Source organism: Gasterosteus aculeatus, chromosome X (genome assembly GCF_964276395.1).
Source record: "Gasterosteus aculeatus chromosome X, fGasAcu3.hap1.1, whole genome shotgun sequence".
Classification (NCBI taxonomy): domain Eukaryota; kingdom Metazoa; phylum Chordata; class Actinopteri; order Perciformes; family Gasterosteidae; genus Gasterosteus; species Gasterosteus aculeatus.
In genome coordinates this window covers 10,130,263-10,157,685 of record NC_135698.1, presented here as the reverse complement: position 1 = coordinate 10,157,685, position 27,423 = coordinate 10,130,263, and the positions used below count along the sequence as shown (strand labels likewise).

General features: G+C 44.3%; 2 protein-coding genes across 3 annotated transcripts in view; one reads left to right on the top strand and one right to left on the bottom strand.

The window, feature by feature from the left end:
- LOC120809749 (WW domain-containing oxidoreductase) overlaps positions 1-27,267 on the top strand; it is a 131,511-nt gene extending 104,244 nt beyond the window's left edge. Inside the window, exon 9 of one of the 2 annotated variants that reach the window (XM_078082677.1) lies at positions 27,140-27,267. In XM_078082677.1, coding sequence (XP_077938803.1) covers positions 27,140-27,226 — 87 coding nt within the window. In that variant the 3' untranslated portion in view covers positions 27,227-27,267. Of the gene's footprint in view, positions 1-2,053; positions 3,582-27,139 lie in introns of those variants that run through there. The other variant, XM_040163783.2, reaches the window with a different exon arrangement.
- The window catches only part of LOC120809750 (transcription factor Maf), a 41,218-nt gene continuing 13,803 nt past the window's right edge, over positions 9-27,423 (bottom strand). Inside the window, exon 3 of the mRNA XM_040163785.2 lies at positions 9-3,362. The gene's annotated coding sequence lies outside the window, so the exon portion shown is untranslated. The remainder of the gene's footprint in view (positions 3,363-27,423) is intronic.

The window sequence follows — 27,423 nt, the reverse complement described above, 5'->3', positions numbered from 1 at the left end:
TGCTTCTCTTTCTTTCTTTTTTTTTGGCTACTGAGAAACGGTGGTCGTAGAAAACAATATACAATAATACCGAATACATCGTTATGAAGGCAGCCACAGAAATCTGGATTATGCATGTGGAAGATCTTTAATTCTTGCTCCAACTTGCAGCAGGACCAGCGTTTGGTAACTGGACACAAACGGACTACTTTAAAAGTCGGCCCCTTTTCAAAGGGACGTCGGCGAGTCAGAGCGCGAAATCTTCAGTGGGTTAAAAGATATTTAGCTTCAGACGAGCCGGATCAGATGCCCTAAGTGAGCGAGATGACTTAAACGCGAGCGCGCGTGAACCGGCAACTCAGAGACGCACACCGCTTGGCATTTGTCTGTCTTTGATATGGCGACATGTGATGTGGATGAAGTTATCGCCCCACTGGCAGGTGAGACAGACGGCGGCGCACAGAGAGATGCTGCCTTTTCATCTGCTGTTTACCAGCTCTTCCATCACGCTGCACTTCAAACGGACTCAATCTGCTGCTGCGACTGGTTACACACCAGGGCTCCTCCTGGCGGAAGTTTACTCCGAGCTTAGAGGGTGTGTGTGTTGATGATGAGAAAAATGTTTCTTAGAATTGGTGTGTGTGTATTTAATTCACTGCATTTGCAATATACATATGTTTGTTCTCGCATGTGACAGTACAAATGCTTTAGACCTCGATGGAGCTTTGTGTGTGTTTGTCTCACAGCTGCTTTAGGAAGCTCTTCAAACAGTTGGCATGTAATGTGGCTCCATGTGTCTTGCCCATGTTGGAGTACTCTGAATATGAGGTTGTCTCACTGTGTGCCAGTGCTGTGTGCTGAACGTTAGTCCTTCGCCTCCACATCAGTGGTCCTTCTCTCGCTCTCTCTCTGCCCTCCGTCTCACTCTCGCTGCCTCTCATTGGGAGATAAAGAGACGAGCCATTTCATGTGGCCGTATAGAAGTCGCCACAAGGCCGCGGAGTTTTCAGGGAAGCTGTCACAGCAGCTTTTAGCCGGAGCCGCAACATGAAAGATCCCCCTTTGAGCAGTCGGGTTATGTGTGTAATTCTCTCTGACGTGTTTATTCTGCTGCAGCTCTAACTTTCATTTTCAAATGTCACATACATTTTCTCCCTCCAAGGATATCCTCACTAATTACTGACTGATGGGACAGGGGTGTATTAGAGAACTCAGCAGGTTCTGTTTTGCTTTAACAGTTTGTCTCGGCTTGAAAAGACACACTGAGAGTGTACTTTGCAGGGTTGAGACTTGAGTGATTTTCAAATTAGAAATTGCCCAAAAAAATGAGAGAGGACTTACTGAGAGTGAGCGAGAGTGAAAGCCTTGTGGTTGTGTGTGCGTGTGCGTGCGTTCACATTTGTTTAATGTGCGTGAATATAATGCCCATCTACAACCAACCATCTTAATCACGTAGGCGCACAATTGTACTTCAATTCCAATACTTATTCTCAACTTTGCTCGCCTGGCTGAAGCCAAACACCCGTCATGTGAAAATATACGCGTTCATTAAAGCCTGTTCTCTTGCACTGAAGTCAATAAACGCTGTGGTTTCCCTGGTGGTTCCCATCCTGACAGGAGCTGGTGTAATTGTCATGTTCTCCGCTGTGAGTCTTTACATCTGTAGCATTGTCATGGTCCCATATCGCCACAAGTACTGTACACACCGGGTAGAGAAATAAATAAATAAATATATGTATATAAATATATGTACAGGAAGGAGTTATGCTGTTCCCATGGTAATGTGACCCAGTCATCATGGGCTGCAGGGAGAGTCCCAGCGTGTTGTTTTCCCTTTGCCTGTTGACACTCCTGCTGCTGTCCCTTTTGTCTGCGCGTGTCGACGCGTCTCAAAGGGGACGTAGCGGTTCGCTCAGTGTCCGCTGTCTGCATCTGCTTCCTGTCCGGACAAGACCCGTCCCGAGGCAGCGAACCCGGCCTCTCCGTGCTCCGTCTCCCAAAGTCGCACCTCGCCGAACTCATGTCCCTTCCTCTGTGTGTGTGTGTGTGTGTGTGTGTGTGTCTCCGTCCACAGCAACAGGGCGCGGCCACCACGGTGTACTGTGCCGTGGCACCGGAGCTGGAGGGGTTAGGCGGCATGTATTTCAACAACTGCTTCCGCTGCCTGCCGTCCGCCCAGGCCCAGGACCCGAGCAGCGCCGGCAGCCTTTGGGAACTGAGCGAGCGCCTGGTTGCAGAGAGGTCAGGGGGCATACAGGCCCTCTGATGGACGAGCCAAACAGGAACCACAGGTGGAGGTGGGCAGGGGGTGGTGGGGGCGTTACGGGGATGTCCAGTGTAGTACGAACTGAATGAGTTCTACTCTGACTGCATAACACAAGGGAGCTGCCAAGTCCATTTGGATATGTAACGTCACTACGGGGGTTAAACACACGACACATACAGCACAGGAGCAGGTTTCGTATACACTCTACTGGTTAAATCAAAGGTTGAGGTATGTTCAGCTATGCTGTGGTTGTTTACAATGGGTGGTGGGGGGGTCAGGGGGATTTGGGAAGAATTCAAGACGAATTCAGGGATCTCGTGAAGTTTGTTCTTTCTGTTTGTGTCTGTAGCTTTTGTAACTCTTTACATGTTCTCCATTTAAAAGAAGCAAATGACCTTCCTAGCAATAAGGGGTTAGCTATTATCTGTGTCCGGCCATAGTGCGCTACATGGCAAATATTGTGTGATCCCAATTTTATTCTGTATCCTTTTGTCTATTTCTACGTAGATTTTTTTTCTATCGAGAGCTAATTTCTCTGCTACATTTCTTGGGGGCATAGAAGAAATAAGGAGTAATGGGCACGTGACACTCATGGATCTATAAACACACCAAGTATGGTTCTCATGGCTATATACATTATTCTGCAATAATCTGGTTTCAATGTCCCTATTTGTTTTCTTTACAGTATTTACAATATCCTGATTTCTGAGCATGTGCTAAAGGGGTGTGGAAATCATATTTTTTCTTTTTGCTATTGGAGACTCAACCTACGTATTAATAATCTATACTCTGGTTAGTCTAAATTACAATTTGGAGGTATTCCTGGGAAGATCCGTGTCCATTTGAACAGCATATACAGATGGTGGAGAATCTTTTTCCCAGAGTCCTTAATTTCTGTGTCTGTTCCCTTGTTGTTGGAGTAGAACAATGTGAGTGATTTCTGTTTGCTGTTGTTGTTATTTTATCATCAATGTTTCAATATTGAACTCTGGCTTCGGGGGGCTGTGGTTTGGTTGCCCTGAAGCCGATGTGTGGACGCTTTTGAGACGTTGTGCTTTATGGCAGTCTTGGTGCCGTAGGTTGCTCTTGAAACATCAGCATTCCAGTACCATGATATCTGTAAGGAACAAAACAAGAAAGAACATTTAATACAAATCTGTACCAATCATTTGTGTGTGTGTGTGTGAAATCATTTGAGACACAAGTCCATTCATTTAGAGGCCATTAGGGGGAGATATTTATATATTTGTGTAGGGAGCACTGGAATATATATTGTATGTGTAAAAAGCATCAGCATTGAGCAATGTTTTTAAAGAATAAAATACTATGCTTTCTATGCTATGTTCATATTCTTTATGTTCAATCAATACGTTAAGTACCAGCTGCCCCACAGATGACCTGCATAGTTTCACTAATAAAAGCTAGAAAAGCAGCGGAAACTTTCTTCTTTTTTTTTAGGCCCCCACACAAACACACAGAGCTGCTTCAAAATGTTTGACTTATTTCACCATTCCTTTACTCATACGCACACACACTGTCATTCTGTCCCTCCAGCACACACACACACACACACACACACACACACACACACACACACACACACACACACACACACACACACACACACACACACACACACACACACATTCGGTCAGAAGCATGATGTGTCCTTTCACAACCAGAAACTGATACCAGTGTCCTGCCTTTACTGCACATAGAGAACAGGTGTCTTATCACTGTCCTTTCACAGCGCAGGTCACAAGTGGAGCAGAGATACAACACACACACACACACACACACTCAAGTCTCATGTACACCAGGCAATAAATGGAGTGAAAAATATTGTCTAAAACTGTCCAGGTGCACCTTGAGTAACTGTCGTCTATTATGTACCCAATGATTTTGCTGCTAAATGAAAGTAAACCACGTGGTCAGCTTATGTTCAATGTCCGCGGGACGCCGTCCCACGTGCTGATCCGGCTTTGGCTCGTTCACGGAAAAATGTTCCCCTTGTGAGAATTTGCGTGCTTATTTATCAATTATTAAGCATATTTTGCTTCTGTGATCTTTCTAAAGAGAGCAATTCCAACATCTTAACCTCCTGTAATGTTTGTCGCCTCCACCTCCCGCTTTAAAGGAGCAAGGCTCAATCCGGGGATAAAAAGCAAAACCAAATTATGTCAACTGTTTGCGACTTTATAAAAGCAGAGCCTTTGGATTGGAGGGGCGCGTACTCTGGACACAAAGAACAAGCGGCCCAGATGTGTGCGTTGGCTGTGCTCTGTAGTGTCCGATCCATCGCTGCGTGCCTGAGTGAAGAGGGAGGTTCCTGCCTGGCTTTCATACAAAGTCCTATCGATCAGGCCTTATCGGAATCATCTGATAGCTAATCGATGGGCTACACTTCCTCTCAGCGAGCAGGGAGGAGGCAGAAGCACGGCTCTCACAGGAGCAGGACCTTGATCCTTTGACCCCTACAGCCGTGGCCCGACTCGCACACTGACGCACACACGTTTTCATTCCCTTTATTTCTCTGTACTCTCTTACAGTAACAGCACGGGACCACATCGCGACAAAATGCCTGTGTCAACAAAATAACTAATGTACATTACAACGTTGTTTTGATTAGTTGGATTTACATTTGATTTTTTTTTTTCCCTTCGCTGGGTTCATTTCAGTTGGGCCGTAATTGTTTACGACTGATCATTTCATTTTCCATTATTGTTTTCGTTTCTTCTTGTGATTAACTCCATCTCACCAAGAATAATTATGAGAGGATTGATTTGATTACGCCTTTGTTCTACTGCTATTGACCTTATTGACTGAGGGAATGCCATGTTGCCATTTCAAGCGGATATATTTAATGATTACAATCAATGTTAGAGCTCTCTCTAGACTCAACTAACTCAATGAATATCTGCCAGGAGGAAATTTACCATCTAACTACAGCAGGCAGTAAAGTCTTGCTCTCTGGTCGGCTCCTGGCCCGTTCTATCCTTCCACCGATCTCGTCTGGGGATGATATTGTGATTAAAACTGTTTAAAACATTTTTTAAAAATTGCAGCAAAATGTTTTTTGTTATTTCATCTAAAAAAAAAAAATCTCCCTTTGCACTTAATTAATTAATAATTAACAAAAATAATTATTTAAAATGTTTGTGTGTTTGCGCACGAGGCTTCATCTCACTCTCGTTGTGCCGGATGAATTCCTCTCAGATGCAACGAACCGGTTGCACGGAAATAAAAGAACGACACGCTGCTCAGCCAAAGATGAAAGTTGTGTGATGTGAAGACGCTGGAGTTGTTGGCACAAGCAACAAAGTAGCCTTTTCTCTACATTGCCCTCTTTCTTGTGCTCTTTTCTAGGAGGCATTGATAACATTTGGCTCCAGATGGCTGTGATTCAGTGAGCATGTTCACTATCCAATGCACTTATTTCCCCCCGTAGATCAGCTTTTGCAATATATAACTTTTCTGTTTTTATTGAAGTCTCGACATGGCACCTTTGAGGAAATCCTCGCAGCCCCCAAAATCCCCAGCGTGTCCTCACCGCTAGACATCATGACCTTGTAAACCCTGAGTTATTTTCCTCACCCGTTGTGTGAGTAGAGAGAGAGAGAGAGAGAGAGAGAGAGAGGGCGGGTGGGGGAGGGGACAGGGGGTATAGGAGGAAAAAAAAGAGCTCCTGCCTGTCACGGCTTTCAAACACAAAGAAAAATGAGCACATGTGCTGAAGTACAATTATTAGCCCCTGTCTACAGATTCATCACACTATAGAGAGGGAGGAGAGATAGGGAGGGGAGGGTGGAGCGAGGAGGAGGGGGGACGGGGGGGGGGGGGGGGGGGGGTTTGGGAATGCTGGAAAAAATAAAACTGTGTAGGTGTGGGCAGAGTATTAACGATGGAGAGACAATGAGGAGAAAAGACGGAGGAAAACAGATAATGAGCCGGTCGCACTGTGCGGAAAACGGAGAGAGGCTGCAAAGCGGGTGCGAGGCGAAGCGTGCAAAGTTAGTTCTAGTTAGTCAGAAGAGAAGAGGGGGGGTGGGGGGGGGGGGTGTTTTAGGAGAATAAAGGATTGAGGAAGAGAGAAAGAGCAAGGCAGAGGTAAAGGAAGGGAAATGAAGTAAGAGGATTTGTCAGGCCAGCGGCTGGTGGCAGTAATAAAGCCTGCTAATCTGAGCCAGGACGCATGGCTGCTCTCACAGCGACTCTCTGGTCGCCACACTTTACCAGCAGGCCAAGGTTACACACACACTCACACACACGCACACACACGCACACACACACGGTTCATGTGTGTTCAGCCATCATTCTTTTGGTGAATCAGATATGTTGCATTCATTGAGGACTCTCCACTCCACACATCTCCTCCTTTCTCTCACCCTTTTCTTTCTGCATTTCTTGCCCCCCCCCCTCCCCCTTACCCCCCCCTCAGCCATGTCGATTTTGAAATCTCATTTTTCTCTGTTTGTTAACTGACTCCGCCGTGTGAATCAATACCTATCAAAACCATTACATAAATACATCTGTCACAAGCAGATGGTGGAGTGGGGATGTAATGTGTCTGCTTAAGGCCACCGTAGGGTGAAAGGAGATATGATGTGCGCGTGCAGAAGTTCTCAGAGGACGCTGTGTGTCATTTTGTTTGACCAGGTGTGTCGGGCAGAGAGAGGAAGGTTGTTATTGAGCTGTGGTAAATGGCGTATAACCGGACCACTGTTCTCTCTGTCTCTCACGTACATGTGTTTATCACCATGGTGCGGAGTAAAACAACTGAGATGCACAAGATCAGTACCTACATGTATGAAACTGTAGTTGCGTTTCGAGTAAAGAAATCTTTCTCTGAAACCCGTTTACAAGCAGCCGCATTGCACAGCCTGAAACCCTGATCAAAGAAGGATTACCAATCAAAAAAAATTTTTTTTTTTTGCTGTCAGTACTTGACAGTTTTAAAAACTCTCATGCAACCGTTTTGGCCCTAAGTACAGAACACGCGGATTTCTCCATACAGCTCAAATACAAGTAGCGGGTTGACGTGCACAGATATGCTGTGATGTGCTGCGACAGGGACGTGGATGGAAGCAATGATTGATGGGGGGGGGGGGGGGGGGGGATAAAGACATACAACTGTGTTTCATGTATATCTTTAAAAGAGGCAAACTGAATCTACTAACTAACACCAGCATAATCACAGTATTTTGTTCTCTCAAACACAAATGTGTACTTCCCATCTTTTCTTGCAGCAATCTCTGGCTCTGTTCTTTTCCCCCCGATCACCCTCAAGTGTTGTCATTGGGATTTTCACACCTCTCTGAAAGCGTAGACGGTGATTGACGGTCCGATTTACACGTCATGCTGAAGTAGCACAATAACCTGCACGCAGATAATCACCTCATTGAGAAACGCTCCGGCCTCTCTCCACTTACAATTACTATTGTGTATTTGATCACATAACCACTCTCCAACAATGCACGTAATGGGCCTATTGGCAGCGGACCAGAGTTTGCTTGTAAATAAACCTGATGGTGTTTGATTCTAATAAATTAGACTCATATATGCAAACACAGTAAAATCATAACAATTTCCAAATGTGTGTCGGCAGAGTTGTGGATGACAGGGTGAGATTCATGCTGCTACCAATCGGCAGCCTCATCACTCACTCCGCCATCCTCAAGTATTTTATTTGTTTAATTTACAAATGTGATTGCTACACCGCTCCTGCTCCAGCTGATAAATGCAAAGGATTATGGGTAGAGGAGGCCATGATTAATACGCGCTGTTTTTCAGCTGGACCAATCAAAAAAAAAAAAGGATTGTACTAAGAGCTCTGAGGAGGAATAAAAGCCATTTCTGCCAGGACATGATGTAACCGAGTACTATAAGGAAAATAAATGTATTTTCTCTCTGTCTCGCTTCCTAATTGTTGACGTTTGGGAAAGCCTTTTAGCCAAATACAATCCAGCCAAAATACACGGTGCTAAAAATGCTTGATGACCTCAGCTTTATTTCTGTAATTTATTAACCTGCATAAAGTGACTTCACATCGCTTTACAAACTACCCGTGGGTTCAGAGGGTTCCACACACACACACACACACAGTTCAGGTATGTGTTCAGTGTGTCCCATCACTCTTTTGCCAATCAAATATTGCTGACCCTGCTTCTTCCACACACCTCCTTCCCTCTAAAATCCACATCAATGACCTGGCTAATAACAAAATACTATATTTTTGTAAGAATGACTGAGAAAGTTGAAATGTGTGTGTGTGTGTGTGTGTGTGTGTGTGCGTATTATAAATGGAAGGGGGAAAAGTCCCCCTCCGAAACACACTTGCACACCTCCGAGATTAATTACAAGTACCGTGAATCACTGTGCAATTAATTAACTCATCTTCAGTAATGAGTGTGTACGTGCGTGAGAATGAGTGTGTGTGTGTGTACTGTGCGCACTTGTGTGTCACACAGACAGCCCCTCCATCTCTCCACCTCTCGCCCTGTCCCCTCTCTAATTGCTTCCCTCTCTATTAAAATGCAGTCTGCTGTGACATCACTCAACCCTCTGTTAGAGCGGGCCAGGGCACCTGGCAAACCACACACACACACACACACACACACACACACACGCAGACACACACACTCTGGCACTCTCACACGGTTAATCTTAGAGAGCATGGTGGTCCGAGTGGATTTTTAATGAAACTTTGGGATGCTGCGAGAAAACAGGAGATGTTTATCTTCTTAAAGGTGAATCAAGTCTGGGGGAAATATGATAACGGAATTGCATTATTTTCGTTGTCGTCGTCCTATTTGTTCATACTGTTTTATGTGAAAATCATCATCTGGAAAACATCGAGCTGTCCACCAAGGTGATGAAAGTACAAGAAGTGCCTTATAAATGAGTAAAAACAACAAAATATAACAAAAACAGTTTGATTAGAGATATTACATACACGCAGAACCGTTTTACGTAAAAGGGTCAATAAAAGAGCACAGCAAATTTTACATTAATATTAAAATATTGATTTTTCTGTGTTGTTCAACCCCAAAGCCTTGTGTTGTGTTGTTGTCACACAAAAAGTAGTACATGTACTTTGGAAAGTACAAAACTGCATCATTTTATAAATATATATGAGTTCATCTTTCAATTTTGATGATCCAAATACAAGATTGAAACACACAATGAACCAGCAGCTAATGTCCAGCAACCCTCGCCACTCTCTTTCTCTCACTCTCTGAGCTAATCTGATTGGTGCATATATCATGCTGACATCAGCACGGGTGAAAGTTTGCCCAATCACACACACACGCACAGACACACATCTTGGTAGTGGTGGCGTGCTCCACGGTGATCATGAGGACAGTGGATAACAGATCTCTCTTTTATCATTCCCTGACTTTCCCTGACATTTAAAAAGCCATTAACACCACTGAGATTCACCCTCGTGTACATTTCATATGGAAGCAACCCCCAACCGACACACACACACACACACACACACGTACATGCTTGCGAGCCACTCACTCTCAGGATTTCTACACACTCGCATTTGTGTGTGTGTGTGTGTGTGTGCGTGCGTGCGTGGGAAGGATCTCAGCGATAACATAAAGCCCAAATGACAGAGGCAGAGCATTGAATTAAACCTTAATAAGCTTCTCACACCTGCCCTCCTTCTCTGTAAGATTAAAGAACAGAGCTCCAGCCCACTGCGGGTGTATTGTAATGGTGGTAAGACACAGCTCGTGATGCGTTTATTGATCCCTTGTTCTAATCAATGAGGATTTGGGGCATTGGCATCCTTGATCAGAACGCTGCTGTCCCGGCCGACGCGGTGACAAATGGACAGTAAGTGGTTGTTGTGTTAGAGTGACTGCCTTTGTGAAAAGGTGATTATCTACCAATTCAGTCACCTATACAACGTGCGAATACTGTAAACACTTAACAGCATAATAGTATTTGCTGCCGTGCATTGCGTTAATTTATGGCCCATTATTGTAAAGCTCATCGCTGCAATGCGACTGAGCCCATGTTGTGATCGGAGGGGCGAGAGTGGAAGCGGTGCTAATGTACGCGGGGACTCACGGGCAGTCGGGCTGACAAAACTGAACAGTAGCTAATGCAGTGGATGACATACGGCCTCGCGCTCTGTTGTTATAAGCAACGGCCCGAGTGCTAATTATACTTCATTGTGTCTACATGGAAAAACAAGAAGCTAACATGCTCCGCAGTGGTGCCGTGGTCACCCCACCACTTAATCTGCAGGGTATTAACATGATGCTGGATCTGGGCCTGCAGTATGAGTCATGACCAGCGGTGATATACAGCAGATACAAATACTGAGCCCGGTCATTTAAATGAATGTTAATATAATTCCACAGATGGTGGAGGCACTTTTGGTGATTATGGATCAGACCCTTTTAAACTCCTCTGAAAGCGTCTTTAAATCTTGCGGCCCCGAGGGGGGGACGCGGAGACGTGTAGGAGACAGAAGACATCTTTGCATTTGAAAAAATCCCAAGACTGGAAAGGAGCGGAGAGACAAAGTCATAGAGGGCTTTAGGGGAGGCAGTAAGGGTTACGGGTGTGAAATAAATCACAAATTCTAAGATGAAGGGATGAAACATTACGAGAGGGAAGTCTTTTGCATATTGTAACTGATCAAAAGGCCGAAATAATTGGGAGAGATGCTTCTACGCACTGTTCTCCTTGTGTATTTTGTATTGTTGTTTATGTCTATTTGCTCCTGAGAATGTTTTATTCTTTTTTTGGTTTAATGCAGCCACGGCTTTGGGTGTGTTCGATACAACTTGCTGGATTCTGTGGAAACTTTACAGAGTGAAGAGAGTGAAGCGGAAAAAAAGTCCCATTCTCTCTATCATCTCCTAAAGGTCTGCTGAGCTAAAGATATGACGCCGTCACAGCTTGACTCGCTGCGCTTTTAATGCTGCGAGCAAAACAGCCTGTGTCTCTAGATAGTAGGTGTACTTTCTCACGTCTGTTTTCATCACGTGTGAGAGATTTTTGCATTAATTTCAAATCTCTGTGATTAGAGTTTCCACTCTGGCTGATGTGTGGCTGCGTTTATCTTTTCCTCGTGAACATAATGAGCTCAAGGACTTTAGATGCTCCCTGAGAGCCGTGCCTTGTTTATCATTTCTTCCCGACTTGAGCTGTTCATTTTGTCTATCATCCTCCTCCCGTGCATCATTTGGTGTTCAGTGTGTTGTCTGGTCTCTGTTGTGCAGAGGAGTGAAACGCACTGGGTCTCACCCCTTGTCCATCACTCTGTCTGCTGTAAATCAGGCAGGCGGCCAGACAGCGGCCCACCAGAGAGCTGTAGATGAGTGGTGGGATTTGGAAGAGATGCACAACAAGAAGGGGCGCCGCTGTGACTCAGAGCACCGGCTTTACGTCAAAAGTAGATTTGAAAATTGTTTAGAGAGACGGAAGGTGAAACGGTGGAAGGGGACGGGGGGGGGGGGGGGGCAAAGAGAGGATGGAGAGAGGGGGGATGTTTACAGAGATATAACCATGTCAGAGGAGGCGCTGAGCGGGTCAGAGATGGAGAGAGACCCGGCGAGTTATGGGAGAGGTGGCGGGAGGCAGAGAGAAAGAAGACAGACAGGATGAGTTAAAGACCCGGCGGGGGGGGGGGCTTTCACGCACGGAGACGGCCCGGTGATTTATGGCTAAAGGACACTTTAGACCAGCTCTGCCGCGATAGGCGATCGACCTAAAGAGCAGTAACGGATCCGCCGCCACTCTGCAGCACCGGCCGTGTCAGCGCGGCAGCATCTGGGCCTCGTCTCTTATCTCCGCCGCGCGTTGTGGTGACTAAAGCGTCGCCAAAGCACTCTGGTGTTGGAAAGAGACACTCTCAAATGAGAGCAGTAAGCACGCGTTTATCTTGTGCATCAAGATGAAATGATAATGTGCTCATGCAGTCCTGATGGAAGCTGCTCTGTTGAAGGTGTGCACCGCTGATTTTGTATTGCACTTCAAAAGTTGGGTTTGATGCGTTCTCAGTCTTAGTACCCAGCGTAACTCACCTCAGCAGCCCTGAATCGAGCAAACGTTCATTTTAACTAAAGCCCCATAACCTTTGTGCAGAAAGGTCCTCTGCAGTCCTGACGAAGACGTCTCTGCAGGGAGAGTTCACTGTTATGGTAAAGAGTATCTGTAGTTGAACAGGAAACAGGGTGTGAATAGTAGTCGCAAGATGACTAATACGAGGCCAATGACTAATGTTTTTCAGTAAAAAAATGACCGTGAATTTGCCAGAGGACATAAACCTCATTCAGTGGGCCTCCGCACCTTGTGTAGAGTAATCCAGTCATGTTTGTATCATTTTGTGTGTTTGTGTGTTACTCTCCTTAACTGCAGGTATTTGTATGGTAGGGTGGTGTCGTCCCTATTCGGGCGGTGTGAGGCGGTCGCTAATCCATCTGACCTTCTGGCTCATTTGCATGCGCCGCCCACCCCTGACTGAGAGACGCCATGACCTTTATTAGCTAATTAAGAAACATAACAGAAATAAACCTGACAGAGTAGGAATGGACACGCGCACACACACACACACACAGCGTGGCTGTGAATGAGGAGGGTGAGAAAAGGGAACAGACGAGAGGCAGACGGGAAAAAAAAAGACACGAGTAGAGAGAGAAACTTGGCATTCATCAAATAGAGACAACCGCGGCTACGATTCCGAATACAAAGATGTGCAGATCCCGTTTAATTTGTTCTGTTACAGCGAGCCCTCTTGAGGAAGTGTTACCTAACACATACACACGCACACACTCTGCCAGCAGACTTGCAAGCATTATAGTATTATAGAAGTAGTTTCTCTTAATCACAGACTGAGCTCCTTTAAATCCTCGTGCGCTGCAATAAGAGAAGTAAATCTCTCTGTATCTGCTGTCTGCTGCCACTTAACCGTAGTCGGCCTCTTGTCCTCTCCTCACGCTCCCACTAAAGACTCATAATAAGATGCTAGACCACCACCCCGCGAGGCTAAAGAAGGAGCTGAGTGTGTGTGTGTGTGTGTGTGTGTGTGTGCGACAGACAGCAGCAAAATAAACAAGAGTGTGCGCATGCAATCACACACAGTGTGCAAACAAAGCATGAAAAAGGTCCACACACAATTGCATTGCCACAAATACTTCAGCACCACACACTTGTGCACATAGTTGAATATAAACAGACAGAGGCACAAATTGGGGGGTGTTATCTCCCACACCTACCCAGTGTTCATTGTGTGTTAATCTTTGCAGTAATCTGCAGAGTGGGCAGATTATCATCTGACAAGCACCATTTTGAGGCCTGGAGGATTACGCAATCAACTTCCCTCCCACAGTACACGGCGGGGCTGAAGTTACAATGGAAACACACTGGCACGCACACACGCACTCACACACTGCTTGCAAAACTAGTTAGGGGGCAATAATTATTTGAAATGATGCTGCTAAATGCAATTACGTAACTTGCATAATGTCGCACTACTTTCACAAAACTGAAAAACGTACTGGCAGAATTTTCCAAACCATTCGGCAATTGAATTGCAAATAGAGGAAAACAGAGAGATAATCCAGAAGCCACGTTGTGAAACCACGGTGTGTTTCCATCACCCGTTTTTGAGAAAACGAGCGCGACGAAGGTGAGAGACCGTGAAAGGTTGATTGAGAGAAACTGAGAAAACACCAGTGGACGGATGGAAAAAGAGATGGGCTGAAGGCTGCGACCTCTCTGCGCTGCACCGTGTCAGTTTGTCTCCGTCACCGTGACAGACTGCGACAGTGGGGAACCCCGATCAGCGCGGCCCACCCTGCTGCACACAGGGGCTTCACGCGCTGACAGACGGAGCCGAGGGCTCTGCTGTCCGCAGCGTGTCACAGCCTGCAGTGATCCTCCTGACTCCAACTACCCGCCCTCCGGTTTCCCTCACCTGCATCATCACAGAAAAGTGTCACGTTCGGAAAACGCGTTGTAGTTTCGAGAAATCAGAAGCTGAGCTGTTTTAAAAATCGGTTCATTTTCCTTTTCTCCTGACTTCTTGTGTGTCTGTCACTGACTGATTCCTCGTTTTTGAAACATGAATGTGCCAGAGGTGTGCAGTGAAATCAATGCAGGGGAACGCAACAAATTGCTTGTTACAGTTTGTTGTCCAAATGTGTGAGCGGAAGGGCTCATGCCCCTCTACCTCTGCAGGACTTTAAAGCCTGCCAACGATATTGTCACACAGCGAGTTACCATTTTATTAGTAACCTGTCCAACCTAAAACAATCCAATACAACCGGTCTGCAGCAAATTCTTTTTCTAAGCCAGATGCTTGATTTGAATGCATAATATATTTATTGCTCCCATAGAGAAAACATAAGTAATAGTCGTCACACAGCCTTAATAAATGCGTATGATAGCGCATGTCCATCTCTCTGTGTCCTCGTTTTTCTCTGCCTTTCCGTTTGTTTGTATCGGCCGCTCTGTGTTGTGGTGGCTGAGGCTGTGATTTTTATCCTCCCAACATTCCAGTAAATACTCAGACAAAACGAAACGCACTCTGAGGAGCCTCAGGCCAGGGCAATCAATCAGGGAGAAAGCAGCGCAGAGATCAGGCGGTTTCTGCTCCATAAAACCGCCTTTAGAACAACAGCAGCCATTCGGTGTCCGGAATGTTGAATTAATAATATCTTGTTTTCCCTTCTTGTATTTTTACACCACACTCCCTATAAATCAGTATAGCACAACGCTATGGTGAGAGCTGTAAACAGCACTTATGACGGTGCGCCTCCTTTACCGTATAATGTCGTCGCAACCGCTTGAGTGTCTCAGAAGAAAAGCTGGGAGCTGAAACAGGTGAGGAATGAGTAACTACTCCGAAATAAAAACCAGAGCTTGAATTCTGAACCTCGGTTCTACAATGAAAGTCAGCGGAGTGTTTTCAGTGCTTACAGGCTATAGAATCAGTATTAATGCTGTATAAATATTTGATGGTTTCCTAGCAGGGCCTTATATGGCTGAGAGAGTGCAGCATTAAGCTTGATGATCAAGGAGAACAGAAAGCATGCACACGCGCAATCACAAAGACACGTGCACACACAGGCACACAGAGGCCCTCACTACGCATGCAGGGCCGTCAGGTACGGCCTACACACATGCTACACAATGCACGCGCAGATATACACGTAGAAACACGCGCAAATGCACCACAAACAGCTCTGCCCGTCGGTCTCCCTCTGCACTGCATCGGGTTTCACTTTCTGCGTGTGCTCGGTCTACAGATGTTGATCACGTCTCGCTGAGCTCGCAGCGAAAAGACAGATTCTTTACACCTTCGGATCGTTGCTCGTCTCACACAGCGACTTGTTATGCTCTGAAGGAAACTGAAAGAGAGACTTGGGTGAAGTTGCTGAGCCGTTTTGGCCGCCCCCTCTACACCTCAAAAGTGTCCAAATTTCTCTCCGTCTAGCAAGTGTGAAATGTCAGCCGGTGTATAATCTTACAGCGATCAACCCTTCTGAGAGCAGCGAGACAAAGAGTGTTTTTCTCCTTCTGAGACGTATGCAGATGGCAGCTGATGTATGATATTAACCTTTGTCATCCTAACTCCTGTCTGTACTACACCCACTTTCATGCACAAACACACAAACACACGCACGGCATACTAATCATATTGATCCACCTTTAAAGAGACACCCGGGTTTTTCTTCCCTCCAGGTCAAAATCTGCTCAGTTAGGATAATAATGCAAATTCATCTAATATTTTGTTTTTAACAAGATATATTATAGGTATATAATAACTTTTCCCCAAGTAAGTAACTTGGTAAGTAACACACCATGTGTGCAGTATATTTTACACCAATAAATGTAATGTAATGTAATATTCTTCAACAACTCTTTTTTTCTTAGACAAATGGCCTGTTCGGTTTGAGCGTCTACTTAATCGTCAGTCTTAGCAAAAAGAAGAAAAAAAAGAGCAGAGGGAGGATGAGAGAGGAGGCAAAGTATAAAACCCAATTGGCACAGAATACGGGAGTAAGATATCAAAAGACTGGATGTTGAAGGATGAATGAAATAGTGCGTCAGACGTGCTGCGGTCTCCGAGGTCAGAGTCGATATCTGACTTGTTGTTGTCTGCTTCTGAAACAACAAGCAGCACAACAAGCACCCGAGAGCTCACCAATCTGGGCTACTGCATTGTTCACTATCTGCTGAAGAAAACAGCTCTGTCTCCCTCTTCCTCTCTTTCTTACACACGCACACACACACACACGCAGAATCACTCCTCACTGTTCATATCTGCAGAGAGAGAATAGAGCGTGTTCCTTATTGTCCCCTTAGTGGTGATGTGGGGGTGTGTGTTAGGGCTTGATTGTTGCTGGTTTACATAAGGGTATTAAACTCTCGCATAGCCCTATCTATCTGAGCCAGGCAGATATATTTGTGTTGTGGCTCCTTTATGCATTTGTTATTTCCAAAGAGGATTGGGATGCACCAGTGGAAGAGAGGATAGATAGCCTGCTGATATTACCCTCTTCCGCTCTCCCTCACTTCCTCCCTTTTCCTCTAAAAAAACAAAATCTTGTGCATTTGTGAGTGTCTGTGAGTGTGTGTGTTTGTGTGTGTGTGTGTGTGTGTGTGTGTGTGTATGGTTCCCCCAGAAACAAAAGAGGGTAATTAATTAAAGAGAAGTAGACTTTGGGGCCATTGTCCTGTTCAACAACTCTCAACAGCGTTCAGCAAAACAGCATTCAGTGATATTTTTTGTATTAATGGCAATCTGAAATGGTCTGAAATGAGAAATTTATTAGGTAAAGATTGTGTAGATGCATTTAGCTAAACCAACATAATATGCAGAATGAAGTTTGCCGTCAGTTTATGTGTCGAAAAATAACAGTGGTATGAATGTACATGAATGCTATGGGGGAAAGTTGCACAAAGGGTGCAATTGCATCTTTTTTATACCTCTCCTACATTTTTATGCTACATTCAGAAGAAAAGGTTGTTGAATCTGGTTTCTTTTAGGCCGGCTTGCTAGTGTTATTTAATAAGTCTAGAAATATACCGTGTTTTATTCAGAGGTTTTGTGAACGCTGTGGCTGTGAGGGCAAAGTAGCCCTCCATGGTCAGTAAATACCCTCCACAGCGCACACTTGTTAAACCACTATGTCTTGTTTCCTGCCCAAACGTGTTAAATACATATATGTTACATCAACCCAACTCGTGGATCTGGAGGCTTTGTTGCTCCTTATAACCACATTTGTTTATACCCCAAATCAGCAGCCTGAAATAAATTCTGACTTGGATCTTACGTACACATGCCTGACAGACTGGGGAGAATTCCCCAATCTGCACGTGACTGTGCATGAGTGTCTGACGATCAGTCAGGGGAGGTTAAATCAAAGCGGAGTCAATAACTTCATCCCTCCCTCCTGGTCTGAGTGAGCTGGGAACGCCTGCTGCTCGCCCTCGGACTCGGACTCTGAAGTGGGAGGACAGGAGTGGGTTCGTCCTTCCTTCCGAACACTAAGGGAGGGAAGAGTCGTGCTGCTAATTCAGAGGCTGATCTAAGACTCTGGCACAGAAATATAGAGCCATACATTAATCCACACACACACACACACACACACCAGGAGAAAAGGCTTCCTCACGGTGTCTGAGAATGATAATGAGCGAAATTCTCTTTTCTTCCAACCTGAAAGCCCTAAGTCCAGTCATGGCCACAGCCCCGGCTAAATCAATATCATCATCCATAATCTTTATTGTGGGATGAAACACAGCATAAATCAGCACAAAGCTTTTCACACATTCTTCTCATAGCGACCTCCAATAGCACGCAGCATTCTCCTGGGCCGAGAACGCCGTCTTCTCAGTGCAGGAAGGTTGCCTCGTGTCTTCAGTCTCTGCAGCTTCTTCTCACGCTTTGTATCAGATATTTGTTTGGTGGTTTTGATGGTGCTTCGTCTGTTTGTAATGTGAACCAAGACAGCGGTGCAGGTGGAGATTTGTGAGGAATTAATTGTCCTCTACCTGCAGGCAAATCTTCATCTCAAAAGTGTGAGTTTAACCAACAATGAAATGTGTGTGTGTGTGTGTGTTTTGTGTGTCCTTCTTTCAGATCTGCTCTCTTTTAGTGTGAGTGTGAGTAATGAGGTTTGGAGAAGAAAGCTTAGCCAAATCCTCTCATCAGTCTTCAGTCCTTCAATACCCAATCAGCAGGCTAATTCAATACCCAATCTAATAGCGTCCAGCCGAGAGGAGAGCCAATGAGAACTTGTCTAATGGACCTTGGGGAATAACTAGCTGGACAAAAAGTTAGTGCAAAAAGAAGCGCAGTGTGTAACTGTAACGATCTCAGTCGGCAGTTCAAACCGCCTTCCACTGTAACTGTGAAGCAGAGGAAAAATCTCCCGTTAAACCGTTTCAGACATTCTGGTTAGGTATGAAATAACAAAAAAATAGATATTTTGGGTCAATCCCCTCAGTATCCTAGTTTAGCACTTGTTGTATTCTGGAATCGCAGCCTGGTCTCAGCGTTATACTGCGCACAGCTCCGTGACATTTAACATGCAAACAGATTCACTTCTCTCTCGCTCATTTTCCCCGCGGAGCTGTGGATGCTGGTGCATAAGTGCATTGGGCTGAAGGAGTGTCCCGGCCATTGTAGTGCCACAAATCCACCCTTCCTGACACGCACTGAATAAACTGTCACTGGCGTTATATAGTGTCTCCATAAAGCCTACCATCAAACAGTTACTACCTCCATCGCTTCAGTCCACTGCACCAACAACACAAACAAATCACACGGCGCACGCGTTTTCAGGTGAGTGTGCGTGTTTGTGTTTGCGTTTGTGTCATACGCCGTAAAGTGGACTGCATACATGACTGTGTTTTTTTGATATGATCATAAACCACATAACCTTCTATATCCAGCTGGGATGAAATCCATATTGACCTCCCTTTCTCAATGTCCCTCGCTGTATTTTCTTTCCCGTGGTACATATACAGGTTTCCTGGTCATTAAAAGGACACATTACCACTAACTACATACCTTATATAAGGCTGGTTTACTGCGAGCACCGGTGACCACCTTGAAGACGGAACCTATTTGCATGGGAAATCAATCTTTTAGCAAAGATTGGAGATTTGACTTTTGAGTTGACACTGTATTATTAGAACAGGGATGTACAAAGCAAACGTGTAATTCATCAAAGTAAATCATAAATAGAACATCACCTCTAATGATATAATGTACAAAAGTGTAAATATGTGGAGAGGAAATTTCCTTTTAATCTTCTTCATGGATACATCATCTTTTATCGTTGCACAAAGGGAATCTCAGCCGTGGCCCCGTAGAATTGGCAATTGATTTTCAGGTTATTTCCTGCTTCCTGTGAGCTAATTGAAATAAAGTGGGACTGTAAACTCGGGCTGTGCAGCATTTATCAATACTGCAGCTGTACAGTAGAGAGAGCCTTGAGCCTACTTCTGAGACTTAACCAGTCCCACAGAATATTTCTTTCATTGTTGGCCTCAGCACCGCGGCTATAGTAATTGTGTGTGTTACCTGCTGTATGAATGCTGTTTTAATGACTGTAAAAAGCCAAATAAAGAGCAATGTATGGCATGTTGTGCGCACGTGCATAGCAGTATTACAAGGTTAGAAGTGGGTGCACCCCGCACAGGATAATTATGGGTATTTGACTACATATCTTATGGACGCATATAAGAATCAAGATTAATTTGCATCGTAACTTCACAGTCTTTTTGCCCTCCAACACACACACACACACACACACGCACACACACACACACGCACACACACACACACACACAGATTAGTGCATAATGCCTTTTCCCATCAATTTAATTATGGTAAACAGGTAAAATATACAGTATCCAACGGTACACATCTGTCCAGGTGTATGAGCTGAAGGAGAGAGGAAAGGAAACGAGTCGTTGCTCGTGTGTGGAAGGCAACAGAGGAATAGATGTTGACGTGTGTGCATGCGTGTATGTGCAAGCCAGGGAGCTGGATTTTATTTACCTATAGTGTTCCAGCTGGTATCAGCAGCTGGTTTTTTACACAGATTAAACTGGTGAGTGTGTGAAATCACATGTAGAGAACAGTGTGCACACCCTGACATAATTTACTGGAGGAATTTATCCTGAACAAAATCTTTTCTGCCAACTTAGAAGTATCTAAGTAAGAAAATAGCCCAAAGAGACTAAACTTTGTTTTAGAAATTGCATTCTTTTGTCCATTCTTGTGTTTATTGATTTGAATGGACCATTTTGTGGGAGACTGTGTGGATGACTCCAAATAAATAATATGACGTTTTCAGGAAAACCGTAGGTCACCTAAAAACTATTTGAAACACGCATCTGGCTTTAAACAACATGTTCATGTTTTAGCTGCAATTCTCTCAAACCGTAGTGAAGATTTCAGTGTCTTCAAATGGTTTAATCAAACTCTCGTTACATTGCAAGATACACTGAATCATCATTAAATCTATGCGCATATTACCTGTGCTGCTACAATTAGCTATGAATCTCATTTAAATCTCATTTACATTCCTCATATGAATCTCAATTAAACAAAGAGATCCAAACCAACAGGCACAGCATTGGAAATGTGTATATTTACACACACACACACACACACACACACACACACACACACACACACACACACACACACACACACACACAATGCACCTGCTGTTATCATTACTGTTGTTTTAAATGTGTTCCATTTAATTAATTTGTTTTGATACACAAGACAAATCCTTTGCAAATCCTCATGTGGTAATTAACAATTATCGTACATTTAATAAGCACACTGAGATAATGAAACAATTAGAGAGAAACAAGCTGTTTAAAGATTGAAGCAGTGCTTTGAACTCGCGTATATGCTGTAATTGTCTTTCAGTGGCTTCCAACTTCAATGAGCTAACAGATCATAATAAATGTCCTCACAGCTTACAAATCAAACACCCTTCAAAGTAGAACCAATACATTATTAGTTGTGGAAAATATAAGCTTTCAATGGCGCTGTAATGCAAAAACACAAACACACTCTCATCCACACACATGTTCCCCTTCCTCTGTGGTGTTATCACAGGGGCCAATTAGCAGGGCCCGGCTTTCTGCTAAGGCATGTGTCAGGGGACCTATAGGGAGCCCGCGAGGCTGTGGGAGGCCTCAGGGTAGCAGGAGAATTATCACTCTTTTCATCTCTCTGTCTCCTAAGCATCCTTGCATGCACATACCCACTCTCTGCTCGGAGCGAGCCAGCATCCCTTCCCTCTGCGGTGTTCTCGCCGCGCTGGTCTCCAGAGCAGCAGACAAAGGACAATCCTTAACGGCGCAGTATGCAAATACCAATACAACTAATTAACTCAGGTAAGGTGGCCACATTGGATAAGGCTCGATAAACATATGCATAACCTCCGCGTGCAGATGAGTCAGTCGATGGAATCTACTCGTTACCTTTGATCCCTCTGAACTGAACAAGCAGGACAGCGTTCTGTGTGTGTGTGTGTGTGTGTGTGTGTGTGTGTGCACGTTTATGGTAACGGAAAGGCCAAGTCATTAAAATGCATGCGCATCAGGATCTGCATCTATGTTGCACTCTGTGACGGGGGGTCCTACTGACTGAGTGTTCAGGGACCCCTGACAGATTATTTGAGCATATTGGGCTGTGTGTGTGTGTGTGTGTGTTCTTTCCAAAGACTTTTCATCCTTCCTTCTTTCCTCTCATCCCTATATGGCCCCCTGCTGAGTAGCTGCTAGGTGGCTCTCACACACAGACACACACACACACACACACACACACACACACACACACACACACACATGCATACGTGGGGTGCTGGCAGAACAGAATGAGTGCACACCTGTCCTCTGTCAAGCCCTTGTCTACCTGTCGGTCGGCCACCGTGTGGGCTGATGTCTTTCCTTCCGTCTGAGTCTTTGCAACAATCTGTAATGTTGTTCAATAGGACGGCATTTTCCATGAGGGGAATAATTAAGAAAAAATGTTTTGTTTATGGGTTGTGAAAGTTATTATGACGTCGTAATAGCACAAATAAAAAGCGACACGTCTGTTACTGTGACGCGTGTCTGTTGGGATTTGTCGGTTTTATTTTTTGTCCCAGTGTGTGTATTTGCAGGTGTGACGCAGACGGGGAGACAGCAGACTGGAGGCGGTAGATAAGATAAGTGCTCTTTATTTCTGACAGAGTCATTTAGCTGCGGATGAAGAGAAGAGAGGAGGAGAGGACAGCGAGGAGAGAGTTATAGTTATGGAGCTGTCGGAGGTTTGGGAGTGTTGAATGAAATGAGGTCCAGGGGAGCAGAGGGAAACAAAGGTGGAGAGAGAGAGGGAGAGGGAGAGAGAGAGAGAGAGAGAGAGAGAGAGGCTTCTGCGCGACCTTGCAGTCACAGAATCAGACGAATGAGGGAAGAGAACCCGTTTCCTCTAAATCATGTGCCGCAATGTTTTTTTGTTTTTTTCTCTCCCTGTAACTCAGTTTACATGTCAGCCTACAGGCCACTTGCTCTCCCGTCTCCTCGGCCCACGTCTCTGAATCACTTTCTTCCTCAATCTTATTCCCCACAATGACTGAGGAAGTACATGTGTTTCAGCACTAAATTGTCTCTTTTGCCGTTTTCCTCTCTTCCCTTGTGTTCCATCGTATGAAGAAAAAGTATTTATTTTCATTTATCAAAGCCTTTTACCCCTGAGAGAGATAAAAATTGCAGTGTTTGCGATACTCAGTGTGCTTGTGATTCTATGTGTGTGTGTGTGTGTGTATCAGGGGGATGTAGTGCAATGCCGCGGGTTATTATGAAGAGACTGAGATGCGACAGGAGATTCTTCTGATTGGGAATAAAATACCATCTTATCTATTTAAATAAACCCCACTGCGACTTAATCAACAGTGAAACAGACACTTGCACACTATAAATAGGAAGGTATACATAGAACAACACAAGAAAGTAAAGACATTCACGCAACCACACACAAAAAAAAAAACTGCAGTAGGCTGCAAATCTATGCATGTAAACAAACACAAGAGCAAATTCACAAAGGGATTTGTAGCAATTAAATTGCAATGATCGCCCTATTTTAGCTTTCACTTTGAAGATGAAAAAATAGTGAGGAAAAACAGTCCTAATAGAACATGAAAAGAACGTGTAATTATTCAAAGGAGGGTAGTTACTGTAGGAATAGAAAATGAAAAGCTTGTATGCAGTCAGCAGAATAATGCAGAAGAATCCTTCAGAACGAATCATGTTAAACTTTGACTTTGATTTGCCAGTTGATTACTGGTGAGCTGCACTGAGACAGACCAATCAGTCGTCGTCATCCTGGCCTCCAAGAGTAACCTCCTGACCTTTGACCTGAAGCGCAGAACCTGTACTTGACCTTTAACCTTATCCTTACAGTAATAACCAGCTTGGCTCCCCATGCAGGGATGCACACCTGCTTTTGTGTGATGACAAGAGAAATGCAAAAGATGCAGCAGAGTGTGTGTGTGTGTGTGTGTGTCAGGAAATACTGAGAAGAGAAACAGTGATGTATGTTGGTCCTGCAGTCTGCAGATGTTTACCCCAGGTGGTCTGACGTTAATAACGTTCCACTTTTTACAGGCCCTTTAATTCACTCGAGATAAAGCCACATAAAATGTATAATACTGGTCAGTGAGATGCAGACATCAGCACCAGCCAAACCAACTCAGATTAAGAAATTTTTGAATCTGCTTTTAATTAATTTAAATCGTGACCTATTCTACTTGAAACTGCTTTGGATTCATCATTTTTTATGTGAAATATGTGAATATAGAAATCTGTAGTAAAGTAGTAGCTGATTTTCACCCTTTGCTGACATAAGGGTGTAATAGAGATTGCAGTCCTTCGCAGATATTGAGTTATTGCACCTGCAATGGGACACTTGTGTTGCTTTGTTTGATCAATTTAATGTATCTCACGTATAAGTAACAAAGGACTTGACAAGGCCTTTGGCCCAATTCAGATTTCCCCCCATTACCCTATTGTGACATCATTAAAGGTGTATTAATGAGAACGAGGGAGATGAGGACGGTGCAGCACTCTTGCTATACGACACTGGCATGTAGTGAAAATAAAAGAATTGAGGATAGTGGTAATAACTTCTTCTGGGAGTGAATCAAAAGAAATTCACTGTACAAATCCTCAGGCACTCCCGGTATTTATTAGAAACAACCTTACTGACCATGAAATACCATGATAAAATACAAAAATAAACACTTACATGTATTTGCATAATGTATGACAAGAATTAAAAACTAAACCACTGTAATCATTCTTACAAAGTTTCAGCTTCACTGATGTTACTAGAAAGCAAGTAAGCAGCAAAGGTCCCACTGTCCTCCCTGCTGGAAAACATGAGAAAAATATATATTTTCTCTCTGCAAGAGCAGCTTTGGCAACACTTCACAGTGTTGACTTTGAATTCTACTGCGGTTAATGTGTACACAACTTATTTCCCTGCATAGAATTGCTGCTGCTGGCGCGCACATTCAGTTTATAAATATAGACCGTGGACAGAAGAGTCCTGCCTCTGTTGAGTACAACCTTACTGCACGCACACAAAGTCAGCTGTTCATTTTTTTACACTGTACCATTCTAAACAGCATCACATACACAGTAAATGATATCGTTATCATGTTCTCCCTGCGGCGGGAAACGTGACCGACCCGTTGTAAAGAAGACTTTTTCTTCTTTCCTTGTCCTCTTCAGCCCATTTCAAATGTTGTTTTCACCCCCTTTTTTCTTCTTCTCTTATCATGAATCTTTAATCAGCCATTTCAAGGGAGTGGGCAAGCTGAGACAATGCAGAGCACTGACCCCGGCCACTAAAACACACACTCTGCTGTAACTTATACGGACGCCGCTTAGGTTAGATCACATCCCGGGAGTAGGACTTGTGTCTGATCAGCAACTTATGCTCACAGTTAGGTGCTGTGTCTAAATTTCTATGCCAGCAGGTCCGAATTCACACTCGCTAGTTCTGAAAGGATGCGTGAAAAAGATGTTGATAATGAAATCCCAACTTTGTTTGGTGGGTGCAATTGCTGCATGCAGAGCCATCAATGTGTTTGCTCTCCTGTTTAGACTGAGGGGAAATCCATCAGCAGTAACCCAAGAGCGAGAGAAAGGGAAGTGGCGGTTGTGTACGGAGGGTTTTTCTGCATCTCCTTCTTTGTCGTGACACAAATGCGTTTGCTTGTGCGGTCGTGCACTCGGCTGCACACGTGAACACGCGCTCCGACTCCAACAGTAAATAAAGCAGTGCAGTCGGGTCACAATCACAGTAAACCACACAAACGACTACCATCTGTCTCTTTGTCTCTGCCTGTAGGAGTCAATGAGCCTCACTGGCAACAGTTCATACTACACTGCCCAAACACAATAACATTCAAGATCACAGTTTAAAATATGAAAGAATAAAATATCTGCGAAGGGCTACCGGCAATTCATTATTCCTCTCCCGCTCTCTTGTCACCCCCTCGTTTCCTCTTTGCCGAACTCTGCACCTCCTTCTCTTCCTGTAAATGAGTGATTTATCAGCCTTAATTGCTGGCAGTGGTTCATGTGGTCATGTGACCGCAACATGACAGCGTGTGATAAATACACCCGGAAAATTAAACCTCTGCTTTGCAAACGGAAACACGCATTTCTTGCGTCGCATCTGCAGAGCGAGAGGTTGATGCTGACGAGAGTAGGATTGGTCTAATAAAAGCATCGCTTTAAAAAAAACAAATATCAGCTCGCCACGTTCTTTAAAAGCAAAATGTTGTCGTAATAAAATACATTTATCAAAGTGAGGCAGAGGGCAAAAGGGAAAAACGTACAATCCATATTGATAGACTAAGGAAATCTATTGTTATGTTTCACAACAGTCCCCAATAAACACTGAATGGGCACAACACACACACACACACACTCACACAGCTTCCAGTGGAATCTATCACTGTTTCCCACATGGTTTTCCTCCTCGCAGCGTTCATCAGCAGCATGCTGACTGAACGGCCTGCACTGCTCAGCTCCTGCATCTTATTGTTACTGGGAGTCAGTTCTCAACGACTGACCTTTTTATTCACCGCACTGTACATTGTTAAGATAATGTATGAGGTGTCTCTGCCAAAGCCACTTTGTTGTGTTGTGTCTTACACAAGCTACGTGTGCATGTGTGTGTGTGTATCTTTGTTCGTGTGCATGCAGCTTGCATGGATTTGCAGAAAGAAATACTTGGATACATGTTTGATGTATGTAGCATCAAACAACGTGTGTGTCTGTCTGTGTAGTGACATGCAACTGATTGCGAGGCAGACTTTAGTATAATTTTGCAGGTTTTGACTGATGACAGTGGTTCTCATCATCAGTAGTGCTGTGTATATTCTGCCGACATCCTCTGGTGTTCCTGGTTTATGTACCAGCAGTAAAACACATTTATTGCTTTGCTTTTGCTGCTGTCATGTGACAAATGCTTTTTCTTAATGTAAAGTCATCTCCGGCTTTGTGAGTTCAAAATTTTTAAACAGAATGTTGTGCAGTCAATGTAATGTAAGTATAGGTTTAGTCACACAAAGAGGGAATGCTTTCTAAACGTTGTTCTCAGGATATTTGCAAAAAGCGTTTTAGCTCAGAAACAAATCTTTTCTTGTATTTTCTGCAACAATCTGGGTTTTTTTCCACCAACAAAATAAAGATATTGAAATTGCAATCCATTGATGAGCTGCTTACTCACAAACCTGAACTATGGTTTGTTCATATTTGAGTATTTTAATGTTTTACGCTGTGATCCGACACCATTTTGCCACCCCAATAATCTCTTTTTCTGATGAAACACAGAATCCTCGAGACAGAATGAGAGAGACAGACAGAGAGGAGGGACGAAGGCAGACAGCAGATAGAGGAGCATGGAGCCGATCGTTCTGACTACCTGACAGACTGTCTGTCTACCTGCAACATGTTCAACACTTGACCTCTACGGGAGTCGTACCAATAATGGGACAAGATGATTTCACGGTTTGGCAAACAACCGAAGCATCTATTGAGAAGCTAAGTGTGCTCCACCTCGGTGTATTGAATATTTTTTGCGGGTTTGCATATTTCATATATAAATGCTGGTGTAT